Source organism: Rhinatrema bivittatum, chromosome 11 (assembly GCF_901001135.1).
Source record: "Rhinatrema bivittatum chromosome 11, aRhiBiv1.1, whole genome shotgun sequence".
In the NCBI taxonomy this organism is placed as follows: Eukaryota; Metazoa; Chordata; class Amphibia; order Gymnophiona; family Rhinatrematidae; genus Rhinatrema; species Rhinatrema bivittatum.
Window position 1 is genome coordinate 25,178,801 of NC_042625.1, and position 17,552 is coordinate 25,196,352.

The window sequence follows — 17,552 nt, forward strand, 5'->3', positions numbered from 1 at the left end:
AATGATCCCGCCCATCTCCCAAGCAGCCCCAAATGTGGCGTCAAATGCAAAGGCAAGTCAGTAATGTCTGAGATGTCTTGTGCTGCCTTTCCCCAGAAAACTTGCACCCTAGGACAATACCACCACATATTTATGTGTGTCCCTCGCTCTCCACAACCCCTCCAACAAGAAATGTGTGACCCAGGGAATAATCTGGAAAAGTAAACCGGTGTTTGGTATTTCTGTGCAATAATTTAATAGATGCTTCTACTATAGTGGCACAGATGGAGGCACCGTAGGCAGCTTTCCAAATTGCTTTCCATATTTCTCATCAAAATTAGTCCCCAGGGTCCTCATTCTATTTCATTACATTGGTAAATGTTACAGCTCCATATTTAGCCTGACGGATACCCCAATAGATATATGAAATCCCCTTTTTTGTAACGTATGTAATCCTGAGGAATTCCTCCATACTATTAACTTGTCGGAGAGGTCTTATGTAAATCAAGAAAAGCACCCAATACCTCCCTCAACCTACTATGGGTTGCCCGAGATTGTTCATTTAGTTCATATTCATCCTGAAGCATTGAAAGTGACTTAAACCCCTCATCATCCCAAAGATGTGTTAAGGTGAAAAGCCCCTTATCATGAGCGTGTTCTTTGACCTTGTGCATAAGCCTTGAGGTTTAGACCCAAATATAGACCATAATGTTAATTTACATTAACATAGCCTAGGTCTGAAGGCCTGTCGTAATTGGATTCAAAACATATTGTATTCATTCATTTAATGAAATAAATGTGTAAATCAAAATACAATATCCAGAAAACAGCTTCTTGTTAGACTGTGCTAAACCTTTTCTTTGTAGCTGCACCTGCACCACTTCATCTGCTTGTATTGCCTCCATTGGTCAAACTGTTTCTATCCTGCCTTCCCTCGTGCGAGCTGACCACCTATTGTGCAGTGGCGTTCACTTAAAACTTATGTAGCTCTTATCAGCAGGCTTCCTGCATGTCCAGGGATTCCAGGGACAGTGTTGTCAATAGTTATTGTAAAAATAAGCAGTCACACGAGGTCCTGTCGCTCAAATGTACTTGATTACCCCAAAATCTGAATAAGTAGCAGAATCTCAAGCACAGTGGTTTACCCACCACAGCAGTGTTTCTTCAACTTGAGGTTGTAACCCTCCCTCCCCCCGTTTTTCTTCTCTATACTTTTAGGGCTCCCTCTCTCAAAAATAACATTTTTTTTCTTTAAATTGCAGTAAAATATACTTAGTTATGTCAAATCAAATAAACATCTCGTGCCTCCTCCCTACACACTCTCGATCCATCCCAGCCCCGAAAATGAGCAGGAAAAAACTTCCAGGCCAAAAATAAGAAATATATTACTATTTAAATAGAATCTATGAGGATTTACTAATCCATATGCAAATGCCGCTGTTCTTCTTGCTGTAATATCATCTATATTTAGTAAAATACTTATTTATTTATTTATTTATTTATTTATTTAGCATTTTTCTATACTTAGTTATTTTTAGTTGCTATAGTTTGTATCCCCTTTTAAATAAATCATCTCAATGTATTTTAAATTCTACGCTGAAGTTCTAAAAATGAAATAAAATGTATTCAAAAACATGTGTAAAGAGGCAGTGATAACTCACAGCCACAAATTCTTTATGAATTAAGGGGGTAGTTTTCAAAAAGATTCTCTGCGAATAAATAGGGGGAAAGGTGCGGCTGCAAGAGCGGGATCAAGGGAGGACCAGAGTCAGCTTGTCAACCCATGCACGTGGAGTTTATCTTTAACTCCCCTGTACATCAATCCTGAAAGGTTGCCAACTGCTTCCAGATTCATCCGACAGAGGTAATCCAGGTCTGGGTTTACTGCACTGCATGCAGGGAATTGTTGTCTTTTTCTTTGGGACTGCAGTAGGGAAATCATAACTACAAGCCCCTGCATGCACTGGGGTAAAACCCAAATCTGGACTGGATCAACCCTGTCAGGTGAATCTGGAGCCAGCTGACAACCTGTCAGAAGGGTTTTCACCTTAAAACACCCCCCACCCCCTCCCCGGCACCACTGATTTTCAAAAGGGAAGTCCATGGGGAGGCTGAAAAATTGGCCTCCCAATGAAAGGAATGCTTTTAAAATATAACCCAACAAGAATGAAATCTTCCATTAACTTTGTTTCCAGTTGGAAAGGTGGAACCTACACAAAGGGGCGGATTTTAAGAGCCCTGCTCGCCTAAATCCGCCCAAATCCGGGCGGATTTAGGCGAGCAGGGCCCTGCGCGCCGGTGAGCCTATTTTACATAGGCTCACCGGCGCGCACAGAGCCCCGGGACTCGCGTAAGTCCCGGGGTTTTCTGAGGGGGGTGTGTCGGGGGGCGGGCCCGAACCGCGCAGCGTTTAGGGGGCGTGCCGGGAGCGTTTTGGGGGCGGACCCGGAGGCGTGGTTACGGCCCAGGGCAGTCTGGGGGCGTGGCCGCGCCCTCCGGACCCGCCCCCAGGTCGCGTCCCGGCGCACAGGAGGCCCGCTGACGCGCGGGGATTTACGCCTCCCTCTGGGAGGCGTAAATCCCCCGACAAAGCTAAGGGGGGGGCTTAGACAGGGCCGGGTGGGTGGGTTAGGTAGGGGAAGGGAGGGGAAGGTGAGGGGAGGGCAAAAGGAAGTTCCCTCCGAGGCCGCTCCGATTTCGGAGCGGCCTTGGAGGGAACGGGGGTAGGCTGCGCGGCTCGGCGCGCGCCGGCTATACAGAATTGATAGCCTTGCGCGCGCCGATCCAGGATTTTAGTGGATATGCGCGGCTCCGCGCGTATCCACTAAAATCCAGCGTACTTTTGCTTGCGCCTGATGCACCAGCAAAAGTAGGCCTATTCGCTTAGGGGGTCATTTTCAAAGGAGTTACGCATGTAAATGTGACATACTATCGTAGCAATTTTCAAAAGCTAGTTACTCGAGTAAACTGCACTTACTTGAGTAAATCCTATGGACAATTCAATGGCATATATTGTAGCAATTTTGAAAAGCCCACTTACTTGAGTAAAGTGTATTTACTCGAGCAAAAACCAGTTTTGCTCGAGTAAATGCTTTATAAAATCTACCCCATAGTTTGAAAATCTACCCCAAAATGTAACACAAAATTAATTATTGTAAGTAATTGCAAATATAGCACCAGATATACCAAACATTTTTCCCACACAGACACAAAATGAGGAAAATACTTTAGTCCTCTTTACTTCTAAGGCCTCCATTCCCTATTGTAAAAATTCCTCAGCACCCGTAATGAGCATGTTTACTATATATGTTATTAACAATTAAACATGAATATATCTGCTTTATTGGTATTTTTCATTAGCTTTTGTTAAATTTTGCAGGCCCTGGTTCAGTCCATCAGGTTCACAGTTATCGTTTGGTCTGTAGAGTAACTCATATGCATGGAGCAGTGTTGTCAAGTTACTCATCTTATGAAGCAGCCGGCCAGACTTGACATCTTGTTGCAATGGATGAGCCGTATTCCTGTATTTAGTACAGGGGGCTGCCTGGTTGACCATCCCCCATCTTTTTAAATTAGGTGGAAGACCCAGAAGCTGCTGTCAGAGAGTTAGAAGTGCTCTTGGGCTTTCCGCTGAAAGGAGCCATTCCAAACACCCGTACGGTGAGGCCTACAATGGAAATCCCCAGTGACGCGCTGGAGAAGTACCTTAAAAACATTTTCGGTGGCCATGTGTCAGGTATTTCAGTCCTTTATGTATCTGTAGCACATCCTGTGCTTATATTCCAGCGCCAGAAGTTTTTTCTTTTCAGGTTTATGACTAGGGCACTGGTTGAGATGTTCAGCAGGAGTAAGGTTGGCCATTAAGCATGCTTAACTTTTAGAGGGCTTGCAATAGATGTTGTTATTTAGGAGAGTTGTGGGTGGATCCTTGGACCGGTGGCAGATGACCACGCCCCCGGGGAATGATCCCGAGAGGGACCACCGGTCGGGCTCAGAGTTAGGAGACAGACACACACTAGTTCTTTTATTAGACAGTATACTGAACCACCAGGGGTGGCAGTAGTGAGCTGGAATGCCTGGCTGGGCTGTAGTCCCTCAGATACTGGAACAGCGATCCCTGGAAGCTGAGCTGTAGAGAAACTGAAAGATAGTGAGTAGGCAGGGTATGCAGAGTTCATGTACCGAACCTGATGGTAACACTCACACAATGTCTCATAGAAGCTCAGGAGCTGGAATGTATAGGCCCTCGAGGAGCGAATACCTGGTTCCAGGGAAAGCTCTGAGAGAGCGATGGTAACTCACTGATGTAGTTGGCAGTGATGACTTCCAAACAGAAGAGAATACGGAGCAAGTCTGGGAACGAGGGCCCTCGAGGAGCGAGTACCGGTTCCAGACTGTCACCTGAAAAACAAAGGAGAGAGCGAGGCTCCCGAGGAGCGGGTACCCCTGGTAAGTCCGAGGAGGCAGAGTAGCTTAGGTAGAGTAACCCTTGCTAACTCAATCCGTTAGCAAATTCTAAGACCTTATATATCCGTCGCGGGTGACATCATCTCAGGGGGATGCCCCTGAGGTTCGCGCCATCGCCGGTACTTCAGTCGGGGCCGCGCGTGCACGCCCCTAGGTCTCCAGGAAACATGGCGGGTTGCAGCGTCGAGCCGGTCCGGGGACGCCGGAGGACTTCGGCAGAAGGACGCCGTGGCAGCCAATCTTCCCGCGGGTGAAGAGGGAGGCACATAAGAGGTAAGGAGGGCGGAGAGAGGGCATCGGGAACCAACGGACACAACAATAGGACAGGATTACTGTAGCCTTAGGGTAATCTGCCAATCTGCTTTCTGTGTAGGAAGGGTGAATGCTGAGTGTGCAGTCTCTTGGGGGGGGGGGGGGGGGGGTAGAGGGCAGACATCTGAGTCTACTGGAAAATGGCTCACAAGATATTAGGGATGGAGATGGACAAAATAACCTGAATTTATTGTGTCCATAAGGGGAAGCAATCATTCTCCCTCCCTCTCCAGGCCTGAGCACAACTGGGATTCATTCCCCCCCCCCCCCCCCGAGAACCACTCTTTTTAACTCGGCTAAAGGTACAGTTACTTCGAGAGCCCGTGTGTACTTTCATTTGGGCACAAGAGGGCAAACTTCAACCGGGACATTTTATCTGGGCAAATAGCACTGAAAATTGTCCTCATAGATTGCCAGTTATGGAAAGGATTTTCTGTTCATTTATTTGTATGTTGCATACTCAGGCAAAGGGGTTTCCTAGGTAACAGTATGCAAAATGCAGCATACAAGTGATCGAAGTAGTGTTAGATGGAAAGAGACTTGAATGGGGTTTCCTGTCCCTGAATATCTTAGTCTAAAATTTGAAGATTGCCTTCTATGGTACTGTTTGGATGTAAATGTATGCTGTCTTGTGCTGTTGTATACTTATGTTTGTGTTCGTTTAAAAGGGGGGGGGGCAGTAATTTTCAAAGCAATGTCTGCCTTAAAACTCTGTTTTCTGCATGTAAAAGGCTGTACTAAGATAGCCTGGGGCTGAGTGCTTGCAAAAGTACATTCATATCCCGATTGGCTGCGTGCTTTTACACAAACTGAGCAGAAGCATTCTGGGAGGCGGAGTCAGCACTTTTGTGCATACTCCTTTTGCTTCTAAAAGATATGCATGGAAGTTTCACCCTCCGAAGGGGAGGTGAAACTGTACATGAGTGAATGCATGCAGGTATTTGGCCGATTATCCTGAGTTTGGACTGCTGGGCATGGATATAATCCCTTATCTTCTGTTCATTGAATTATTTCATTTTGAATGCATCAGATAGAGGAATAGAATAGGTGGATAAAGCAGAGTTGCTTACCTGTAACAGGTGTCCTTACACATGGGTGACATCATCAGATAGAGCTCCGATGTGGAAAATTTATGTCAAAGTTTCTAGAACTTTGACTAGGCACACTGTGCATGCCCTATGCCACATGTCCACGCAGGGTCCCTATTCAGTCTTGTAACATAGAATTATGATTAAAAATTTAAAAATAGGGAGGAAGTGACGTCACTCCTCATGAGAGCAGCCTAAATCTTTGCTCTCCGTTCACACTGGGCTTTTAAGACGCCAAAAGCTTGCAATAGAGCTCCTAAAGTGCAATTTGTGCTTTCGAAATATCTTAAACTCCAACGGCTGATGTCAATGAAGCAAAAATCAACGGACCTGTGTAAATATTCTTACTCCAAGATCGGAGACGAGCCGGAGGACCCATGCTCTAAAATGGCGCCGGAGGAGGCAATTGCAGAACGGAGGAAGAAAATGCAGGTCCTGGTGAGCAAAACGGCGACTTTCCTACTCGCGCAGAGATGCGTGGCTGGTTTGTGGAGCTGAGGCAAGACCTCAAAAACAACAAATCAGAGATGTATGCATTAATTGAGATTCGGGAGGAAACAGCAGAGATAGGGCGACGGACGGATGAGGCAGAAATCCGCCTCGAGGTGCAGGGTGAGAGCTGGAATGAGCTCAGAAAGGATCATGACACCCTGCAAGAAACCTGCCAGATGCTCTCAGACAAATTAGAAGATATTGAGAATCGCAGCCGCAGGTGTAACATAAGAATTTGCGGCGTTCCAGACACTGAGGAATACGCGGACTGTGCAGAAGTCGTGCGAAAAATATCTAAATTTCTTTTAGCGAGCGGCGAGACCCCTATGGACCATAGGGAACAGCACGTTCAAGTTGACAGAACCCATAGAACCTTGGGTCTCAGACTGATGAATAAGCCCCATGATATAGTGGTGTGCTAGCACTCATACGCTCAAAAAGAGAAAATATTCACTGCTGTCCAGAAACAACGGTCGTGGACGTGGGAAGGACATGAGATCGCCATCTTTGCAGTTTTATCTGCTGCAACCTTGAGGAAACGACAAGAATTTCGCTGTGTCACAGCTAAGCTGACCGCGGCCAACATCAGATACCGATGGCTTTTTCCCAGTGGCCTGGTATTTACGCTATAAGGCGTTTCTCACAGAATCTCAAATATTGCAGAAGCAGCAGCTCAGCTGAGCGAGGCGGGCATACATATCGAGATACCACAACCGGAACAGCGCAAATGGCAGTAACAACTCGACTGCGATACAACCGAGATGGCAAAGGGCCTTGAAAGGAAGACTGGAGGCTACATCGGTGACACTTCTATTTGTAGACTGGGTGCTCTGATATATATGGAAATCCTGGCCACATTGGGTAATCTGGGGGAGGGGAACACTTTATAAATATGGTGACGTTTAAATTTATGTCAGTAAATGTAAAGGGCCTCAATATGCCGAGAAAGAACAGCCTACTCTTTAAAGAAATTGAGAGACTAGGCGCAGCTGTAGTTTTCCTCCAAGAAATGCATCTCAGGAAACGCTTTCAGGGGCTAATGAAATCTGATAGATTTCCCCATCAATTCTGGGCAGCAGCTTCTCCTACTTTTAAATTCACTGGGGTAGGAATTCTGATTCATAAAGATCTCCATTTTGAATTGAAAGGAACCTACTCTGACCCTAATGGCAGATATTTATTGGTGAAGGTGGTCCTGGGGGGGAGACTTATATTCACTGATGTCAGTTTATGGACCTACTAATCACAAAGATGTCTTCTATCAGTCCCTAACTGCCGTACTAGCACCCAAGATGGAGGGATGTTCGATAATGGGCAGAGATTTTAATTTGACCCTCAGCCCCGGTTTGGACACTTCAGCGGGTCAGAGTAATGATTCTAAAGCTGCAAGAGGTGCACTGAAAGCGCTTATGAAGAGTCAGGGTATAATTGATGTATGGAGGTCCAGATTCCCCAAATCACGTAACTATACATTTTATTCTCATCCACACGAGAGTTATTCATGCTTGGATATGTTCTTGGGAAGCGCGGGACTACTCCCTAGGGTGGTGGCAGTGGATATTGAACCCATTCTGTGGTCCGACCATTCCCTTATTTGGTTCATGCTGCGACTTCAGGATTATGATAAAGGCCTCCGGTATTGGAGGCTTAATGACTCTCATAGCTGATGATACTTATACCACACAGATAGCTGCTGACATTAAAGACTACTTAGACACGAATGATACAGGGGATGTGAATCTGGTGGTACTATGGGACTGTCTAAAGGCGGTTCTCAGGGGCAAATTCATTGCAAGAGCTGCATTCATAAAGAAACAAAGAGAAGCGGAATGGGAGGGTTTACTATCCCAGCTTAAAGACGCAGAGAAACTACACAAAACTGCAGGCAATACACCAGCGCTCAATTCACATTTAAAAGAGCTAAGGGGCCATTTAGAAGTATTGGATGCTGCGACCCTTGCCCATCAATTGGAAATTGCGAAACAAAAATATTTCGAGGGTGGAAATAAAGCGGGCAAATTGCTGGCCCACACATTAAAACATAGGCAAGCGCAGTCCATCATAGTAAAGATTAAGCATCAAGACAGTACTATGCCCACTGACAACACCTCCATAAGACAACGATTCCACCAATTCTTCTCCAAACTCTATTCAGGGGATGGGGAAATTAATTCAGACGAGATAGATCGGTACCTAGATTCTTTAAGTTTACCAGCACTCACTGAAGCTCAACAAGCCATGTTAGACAAAGATATTACTGAGGCTGAGATTTTAACGGCCATAAAATCCCTGAAACCCGGGAAATCAGTTGGGCTTGACGGATATACAGGTAGATTTTACCAACTTTTTGCTAGCCATTTAACACCCCTATTGGTAAAATACTTTAGCGCCCTAAAGGATGGGATAGCACTTTCATCAGCGGCCAATACAGCTGGTATTACAGTCCTACCTAAACCGGGGAGAGACGCCACTTTATGTGGTTCATACAGACCTATTTCATTGATAAATATTGATTTAAAACTGCTAGCTAAAATCTTAGCGACCTGCCTGAACAGTTTTATAGCCTCCATAATTCATCCAGATCAAGCCGGATTTATTCCAGGTAGGCAAGCAAGCGATAATGTTCATAAAATCCTGGATTTAATTTGGTGGGTGAAGAAACATGACATTCCCACATTGGCTCTCTCGGTGGACGCCAAGAAAGCCTTTGATATGGTGCACTGGCCCTATCTTTTTACTCTATTGTGAAAAATGAAATTTGGCCGAGGTTTCCTACAATGGTTGCAGCAGTTATATCATGACCCTAGGGCTTGCATAAAGGTAAATGGAGGATACTGCTCAACCTTCTCAGTGCAACGAGGTACGAGACAGGGATGCCCCTTGTCTCCACTCTTGTTTGCTATCTTTTTGGAACCCTTTGCCATAAAGGAGGAATAATCCGGATATTAGAGGCATAACAGTGGGACAATTTGTCTCCAAATTGTTGGTATTTGCAGATGTCTTGATAACTATTACTAATCCGGAGATCTCTTTACCTAGTTTGACTAATGAAATGGAAGGCTTTAGCAAGATATCCGGGTTTCGTATCAACTGGAAAAAGTCTGAAATTCTTAATGTCACCACAAATGATCAGTTGGTAGATGGTTTACACACACGATTTACATTTAGATGGGCATCCTAGAAAATAAAATATCTAGGGGTATACTTAAGTGTCACTCATGACCTTTTTCAACAGAATTATGACACACTTTGACAAAAAATTGTAAGGGATTTGGAAGAATGGAACCAATATCAAATCTCCTGGCTGGGAAGAATTGCAGATATTAAAATGACGGTGTTGCCCAAACTATTGTACTTATTTCAAACACTACCCATTAAAGTTATGCGACAACAGCTTTGGAAATGGCAAAAGAGGTTACTGCTTTATATCTGGGGAGGTAAAAAACCCAGGATAGCGAGGCATATTATGTTCCAGCACCGATTGCAAGGTGGCTTGGGGGTCCCCAATCTAGACTGATACTATATGGCAGCGCAATTCAAAACATTAGTGGACTGGCATAGACAATGCAATATAAAGCCATGGGTACAACTTAGCCAACAATTGCTGGGGGACATCCCTCTCTCTAGTATACTATGGCAACCTAAGAATACCTGGAAAATACAACTTATAGATTTATTTCCACCTTCTATGCTACTTTCCTTAGATCTTTGGACTAAAAATGGCCATATTCTTATAGGTACAAGGGAATATCACTGGAGTACATATCTATATGCAAACAATGCCTTTCCCCCGGGGTACGAGACTCCGGCCCTCCGAGTCTGGAAATGCAAGGGTATCCGCCGATGGGAACATGTTTGGACCGGAAAGGGATATGATCCCTTTCCGGGAATTACAAGTGAAATTTGATTTGCCAGATTCTGATATCTACCCCTATTTGCAAATACGGCACTTTGCACATAGGTCGATGCTCCGGGGTCACTTACAGCAAGATAAATCAGATTTTGAGGTCTTGTGCCAGAAAGCTGATTATACAACCAAATTGATGTCTACACTTTACACTATGCTGGGACGAACATCCTTTGTCAAATCTAAACACCTGCTGGCTTGGGAAAGAGATCTCCAGAAAAGTTTTTCTCAGCAGAAATGGGAAGATATATTTAAATGCCTGGGTAAAGGCCTAATTGCAGTCTCTATGATAGAAAATGCTTTAAAAATGTTGTATCGGTGGCATTATTGTCCGGTGTACTTACATAGAATCATACCTACCATATCTGACCGGTGCTGGAGGGGGTGTCTCCAAATGGGGAGCTATATCCATATGTGATGGGAATGTCCACGGATTAGTAAACTCTGAAATAATATTGAGGTGAGGGTTAGCCAGCTACTTAACACCCTGTTGGTGATTCGCCCACAGCATGCTTTATTGGGTGTTCCTCTTATATCCAACATGGAAAACGATAACAGACTGCTCTCATATATATTTACTGCCACCAGAGTTGAAATCGCAAGGAATTGGAAGTCATCCATTGTACCCTCCTTAGCGGTAGTTCAATACCAACTGGAGAAAATACATACTCTAGCACAGTGGTTCTCAACCAGTGTGTCGCCAAGCACACGCAGGCGTGTCACCACACTTCTCGGTCCCCTGCTGACCCAGCTGCTCCCCCTACCCGAGCAAGATAGGTCCTCTACCCGGGCTTAAAACGCTGAAAGCCCGGGCGGAATGCGGCAGGAGAGCAGGAGTCAGCGGCACTGGCATGCTCCCCCCCCCCCCCCGCGGTCCGAAGAGGAAGGGTTGAGCAGCGGGTGCGTGCGCAGGAAGAAGAGACCATGCTAGTGCAGGCAGCGTCGACCCGAAGAAAAGAGAGGTCCAGCCTGAGGAATGAGCAGTGCGGCTCAGAGAAAAACGAAGAATGTTGTCAACCCACGCAGCCGATGGGACTCCTTGCTCCGCGAGGGCTGAAAATGAAGTAGATTGCTGCTGTCTTTAGGGTTAGAAGTGGAGGAGGCTGCTGCTGCTGCTGCTAATTCAGGGGAGGGGGGAAGAGTGAGTGAATGAGCAAGCATGTGTGTTTGAGATCCTGTGTGTGTGTGTATGAGTGAGATAGCATGTATGTTAATGATTGAGAGCCTGTACATGTGAAAGAGAGTATGTGTGTGATTGAGAGCTGGTTTAGATGAGGGAGCATGTGAGTATGTGATTGAGAGTCCGTGTGTAAATGAGAGAGAGAGCATGTGTGTCTGTGAGAGATTGAGAGCTGGTTTAGGTGATGGAGCATGTGAGTATGTGATTGAGAGTCTGTGTGTAAATGAGAGAGAGCATGTTTGTAAGCATGTGAATGAGAGTCTGTGTGTGAGAGAAAAGGACAGCATGTATGTGTGTGATTGAAAGCTGTGTGTGTAAGCCTGAAAAGATAGATAGCATGTGTGTAAATGTGCAATTAAGAGCCTGTATAAGTGAGAGAAAAAAAGCATGTATATGTGAGCGATTGTGAGCCAGTGTGAGAGAGAGAGGAGAAAGTTCCAAGCAAATCACCCCTCCTCCTGCTAATTCAAAACAATCTCAGGGCACCTGGATATCAAACGTTCCCAGGTATGCAGAGCAAACATTTTTTTGTATCCTTATTATTTTTCATTACTTATTATTTTTCATTTCATTCAGGGTCTTTGTGTCTGCTATTTTAAAATATTTTATTGGTATCTAGAAATTTTTGATATGAGTTTTTAATTATTGGATATTCCATTCATCTGCTGTTTTGAAATAATCTGTTCTTTTTGTTAGCATGGTTTTACTGCTACTGATTTTATATTTCTTGATTTGTTTTATAAGGATAGGTGATGTTTCATTTTTTTCCTTGATGCTTGGCCCAGTCTTTCCCCGGTGCCAAGGTCAAACCTGGTGTCCTCGGCCTGGAGGAGATCGACAACGTCAGTCTCTGACGCCCCTATCCACTGGCGGCATCAATGGAACAGACAGTCCTGCTGATGTCGATGGCGTGGTGTCCATTGATGCAGCTCCAAGGTCGACCCAGTCAAAGCCGACGTCCCTTCGGGGGTCATCTGGGCGCACAAGCGGCAACCCTGGATGTCATGTGATGCCCCCAAGCAGAGGTTACACACCTCATCAGGATCAGTGATAGACATGGTCCTCGGGCACTGGGAGCATCGGCGAAAACCGGACGTGGCCATGACAGGGTGAAACAAAATGGCTGCAAAGTCAAAAGCAATGGCAGTAGGTGGCGATGGCTGGCGGGCTCCGAGGTCTTGCCTCCAAGGAGAGTTGGGGACAGAATCAACCGCAAAAGGAAACTTGCCCAAAATGCCAAAAACCCTAACCAGGGACACTACGGGTAGGCACAGAGAGGGACCCGGCAAAGGACAGAAGGAAAAAAATGCCAAAAAAGCATGAAGAGCAAAACGTTTTCCACAAGGCTGAAAAAAACAGCCAAAGTGAGCTCAGTCACACCGCAAGTCCTAGAGTTCCACGGAGAAGAAGAATCTAAAGAGGGACCCCACATGGATGCGTGGTAGAGGGCAGGCTGGGCATGCTCAGTGTGCCAGTCAAAGTTCTAGAAACATTGACATAAGTTTTCCACATCAGGACTCCATCTGATGATGTCACTCGTGTGAGGACTACCGTCCTGCTTGTCCTCGGAGAAACACCCTTTTTCCAGTCATAGTTCAATGGAAAAAGGGACGATTTATGCTTCTAAGTGAATACCGGTTAACATTCTGTTCCAGAGCATTCAAGTCCATCATACACTACAACATTAGCAGAAGCAACTAATTGCTGTGTTCTTCTCCCATGCTGGTGTAAATGTACAGATATAGACAGTGTGGAAATGTTTATAACGTGATTCATGATGTAGACGTTAAAGCAGGATCAGGAATTTCATCCAGTGCAACTCCACTGACTTGTTCTTTCAAACTTTCAGAACCCCTAGTGCTTCGCCAGTTCAGCCATGGGCAGTCTAACCCAACCTATTATGTGAGATGGGGCGATCGGCATTTGGTGTTAAGAAAGAAGCCCCCCGGCAAGCTGCTTCCGTCTGCTCATGCTGTGGAGAGAGAATTCAGGTGCATTCTCCGGGGTCCTCTCAGCTTACTAACCTGTCTTATCACTTAGCTGCCAGGAATGTCGCTGATTCTGCCTCTGGGTTTCTTGGGAAAGGAATAGTAACAAGAAACCAGTAGGTTTAACAAACAAAAATACCTACAGAAAATTCAGTTAGATGAATACTTCTAAAGCTTGTCTGTTTCACATGTACTGAACAAAACACTCTAAGAACTTAATGCGATGCTGCTAAGCTTATGCACCATTGCTTTTTGAAATCAGAAAAAATTCAGCGGCACAACAGGTGATGTTCAGTAATTGGATAATAAATAGTTTTGCTGAGAGCTCCAGACAGATTCTGCTGGCAAACTCTCTCAAATAGTCAACAGTAAAGATTCAGAAAGGTACGAAGAACTCCAGGCACATCTTCCATGTTTCAATCAAAGTCTTTACTTGTAGGCGTTTGTGCTCCAGTGCAGAGCTTTACACAGAACCCCTAACCCTGAGGAAAGCTCTGCTTCTGGATCAGAAATCAGTAACGATTTGGATGTAAATATGTAAGATAAGTTGCTCAGAATTGGGACAGGGCTGTGGACCACTGAGTACATGTATTAGCATCACTGCTGGAGTAAGCACTGGTTTTGATTATTGGCATGAAAATGTGCCCCTGCAGGATCATGAAGGCTCTCGGAGAAGCTGGCGTCCCTGTTCCAAAGATGCTAAGCCTCTGTGAAGACTCCAGGTAATTACTCCAACAGTCAGGCCGAGTCAGTAAGAGGTGCGGGAGAGCCAGCGCTCTGAGGCGAGTGCCCGCTCTCCTGACGCGTGCCCAGGCACCTCTCCTGGGTGTGTGATTTTATATTTAAATGAGACCGGGCGCTAATAAGGAGGCGCTAGGGACAATAGTGTGTCCCTAGCGCCTCCTTATTAGCAGAAGCGACGGCTGTGAGAGGGTCAGACAACCGACCCTCAATTTTACCTGCGTCGGTCTTCAAACCCGCTGACAGCCACGGCTTAAGAAAACAGACGCCGGCAAAATTGAGCATCCGTTTTTGAATCCCCCGACCAGCAGGCAGAGTGAGTTATTTATTTATTTATTTATTTATTTATTTAATTTTATTTTTAATTTTTGGTTCCTCCGACTTAATATCGCTAGGATATTAAGTCGGAGGGTGTACAGAAAAGCAGAATTTTCTGCTTTTCTGTACACTTTTCAGGATCTCTTGGAACTTAAATCCTGCCCTTGGCAACTAACTAACAGGCATTTGCATGTGATGAACGCTATTAGTTTCGAGGGGGGGGGGTTTAGCCACGCGTTTCCCACGCGCTATTACCCCTTACAGTATAAGGGATAATAATAGCGCGTCTAAAACGCTCGGCCGAGCGCACCTTTCTGTATCGGCCTGAGTGTGTTTGAGGCACGGCAGCAGGTTAGGCAGTTATATGATTAAGCTCAGAGAGGAGGGAGTAGGGCTAGGAGGCCTGGTTTCTGCCACCTTATTTGGGGAAGAAAATGTCACCAAGAATTGAAAGACACAGATCGAGCCTCCTGGATGTATTCTCTGGCCCTATTTGCAATGCAGTTATCAGGGCCAATGTGCCCGTGATGCCTTGTTCACATCCTGCACCCCTCCCTTCCCAGTCTTGTAATAACCGTCAGTATTAGCCTGGGCGCTGGCCAAACAATCTGCCTCCCAGGTCTCTTCCTTTCCAGATGGTGCCTCGCCACCACCAACGCGCTGCGCCAGCCCAGTCGACATGAGTGTGTAACCTGCCAGACGGAGCTGGCTCTGTGAGCCCCCCTGTATTGCCGCTAGGATTTCTAGTTATTACTTTACTTGCAGCCTGCCAAACAGACCTGGCTGCAGGATTGCCTGCGTTTCCATCAGGACTTCTAGTTATCAGTGTAATGTTAATTCTATCATTATGTGCTTTACGTGGTTAAGGCAGTTAGCTTAGTTGGGTTTAAAAAGGTTTGGACAAGTTCCTGGAGGAGAAGTCCATAAACTATTAGTCAAATTGACTCAGGGAATAGCCACTGCTTATTATCTGCATTAGTAGCATCGGATCTACTTAGTGTTTGGGTAATTGCCAGGTACCTGTGACCTGGATTGACCTCTGTTGGAAACAGGATGCTGGGCTTGATGGACCCTCAGTCTGACCCAGTATGGCATGTTCTTACGCTCTGATTAGAGAAGTAGACTAATTCTTAAAGCAAACAATACACATTCAGTTGTTTTAACATCCCAGCATACTTGGCACTCCATTTTACCTAATGGAATACTGCACTGGACGGATTTATGAGGAGCCTACCCTGCCGGGATTAGAGCCCAGCCAACGAAGGGAGATTTATTCTGCCATGAATCAAGTCCTCTGTAAGATTCACCAAGTAGACATCAAGCTTGCAGGTCTGGAAGATTATGGAAAACATGGTAAGGAATTAAAATAATGATTATATTTGCTCCTTGTTTGTGTTCCTGTTTTAGTACTTGTTTGAAGAGGATTTTTTTTTTTTTTTTTTAATCCATAAATTTCCTCTGGGCCTTCCAGCTCAGTTGGAAGTAGGGCTGGGATCTGCCATCAGGGGCCTTCATTCACATCAACCCAGGGATTTTTCCTCTGTTTTCTACCCTCTCCCAATGTATTGTAGTCCATTTACTGCAGTGGCAGCCCTGGGCCGGGGCAATGCACCCAAGGCTCCTTCCAGAAACCTGCAATCCTGAACCCTAAATCCAGCCACAAGGTGCCACCAATGCACAAAGACTGTGGCTCCCTCCCCCCAGGGCTGTGAATGCTGCCTGCACAGCAACCCGAGGAAGTGGAAGATCTAAGGTGGGAACTTAGACCAGCTCCCTCCGTATGACAGAGTACTGCCACTGGGCTAGCCAAGAGGGGGTTTTTGTTTTTTTAAATTCACTTTATTGTTTCTTTGTGGAATTAGTGTTCTGTTTCTACAAATAAGTATTCCTGTACAACTTTGGTATTGGTCTGCAAGACGTCATCTGATTCTCTCTTTGTTGGTTTAAACCAGCTGTCTTAGGAGACTTAATTTCCTGAGCACAGAACAAGTAAACATAAATCTTCAGTTACTGTCTTGTTTGCTCCCTTGGGGTTAACCAAGGACTTAATGTTCCCATTAGAGATTAGTCTGTCCTGACCTAATTCTGCTGCGGAGTTCTTTGATTTTATAAGTCTTGCCACGCATGTGCAATCCCATGCTAAATTTCCCTCTGTTGTGGTTTAGATAATTATGTTCGGCGTCAAGTGCAAACGTGGACTAAGCAGTATCGAGCCACCGAAACGCACCCAATCCCAGCCATGGAGAGACTGATCACGTGGCTCCCACTGCATCTCCCCACTAGCCAGAGAACCAGTGTTGTCCATGGAGATTTCAGGTAGAAGTGGCTGGATTCTGTTTGAAACCTGACAAACTAGAGCGCAGCTGTAAAGTTTTAGCTTTCTAGTTCCATGCACAGAAACCTTGCTTCTTGCAGAGCACTCATGCACTCACACATTAGTCCAATTGATTAAGTGTTTTGTGTCCATAAGCCATCAAGTATACCCTCTGATTTGATTTATATGACCTGATTTTTTTTAAAAAAGGCACATTTTTTATAAATGAGATCCATGCTTGGATTTTGAAGCAGATCTTTGCAAATTAGTAATTTGAATGTAATGTAATAGATATATTCTATTTATGATTATTTTGGCATTCAGTAGTATTATGGACTCACTGTAGCTTTATGTAATTAGTTTTAAAGAAGCCGAAAGGAGCCTCATTTAGGCTTCTTTAAAACTAATTCCCTGTACGTACCTGGATCAGTCCAGACCGTGGGTTATGTCCCCAATCCAGCAGATGGAGTCAGCCCAAAGATCTGAGGGGGCGTCACCATAAGTACTACTACCCCCTCTGCAGGAGTTCAGTATCTTCTGACTCCAGCAGATGCGAGTAGGGGAATCTGGGCTTGCTCCCGATTGCCTATAACCTTCTTCCTTTTCTTCCCTTGTTTGGGACTTTATTTCCTGCTCCTTTGTTAGTTTTATTTGCTTGGATCAAGTTCTGCTTCATTTCAAAAAAAAAAAAAAAATCCAAAAGTTAATTGATTAATTGGGGAGGCGTGGCTTCTGTGTTGTAAGTCTCTGTCTCTCTCTTTCCTGC

The 17,552-nt window shown here is 45.2% G+C and overlaps 1 protein-coding gene across 6 annotated transcripts in view; it reads left to right on the forward strand.

Moving 5' to 3' along the window:
* The window catches only part of ACAD10 (acyl-CoA dehydrogenase family member 10), a 95,198-nt gene that overhangs the window by 30,249 nt on the left and 47,397 nt on the right, over positions 1–17,552 (forward strand). For all 6 annotated transcript variants that reach the window (XM_029571674.1, XM_029571678.1, XM_029571677.1 and 3 more), the window contains 5 exons: positions 3,556–3,715; positions 13,275–13,416; positions 14,067–14,135; positions 15,644–15,825; positions 16,638–16,788. In XM_029571674.1, the coding sequence (XP_029427534.1) occupies positions 3,556–3,715; positions 13,275–13,416; positions 14,067–14,135; positions 15,644–15,825; positions 16,638–16,788 (704 nt within the window). The remainder of the gene's footprint in view (positions 1–3,555; positions 3,716–13,274; positions 13,417–14,066; positions 14,136–15,643; positions 15,826–16,637; positions 16,789–17,552) is intronic.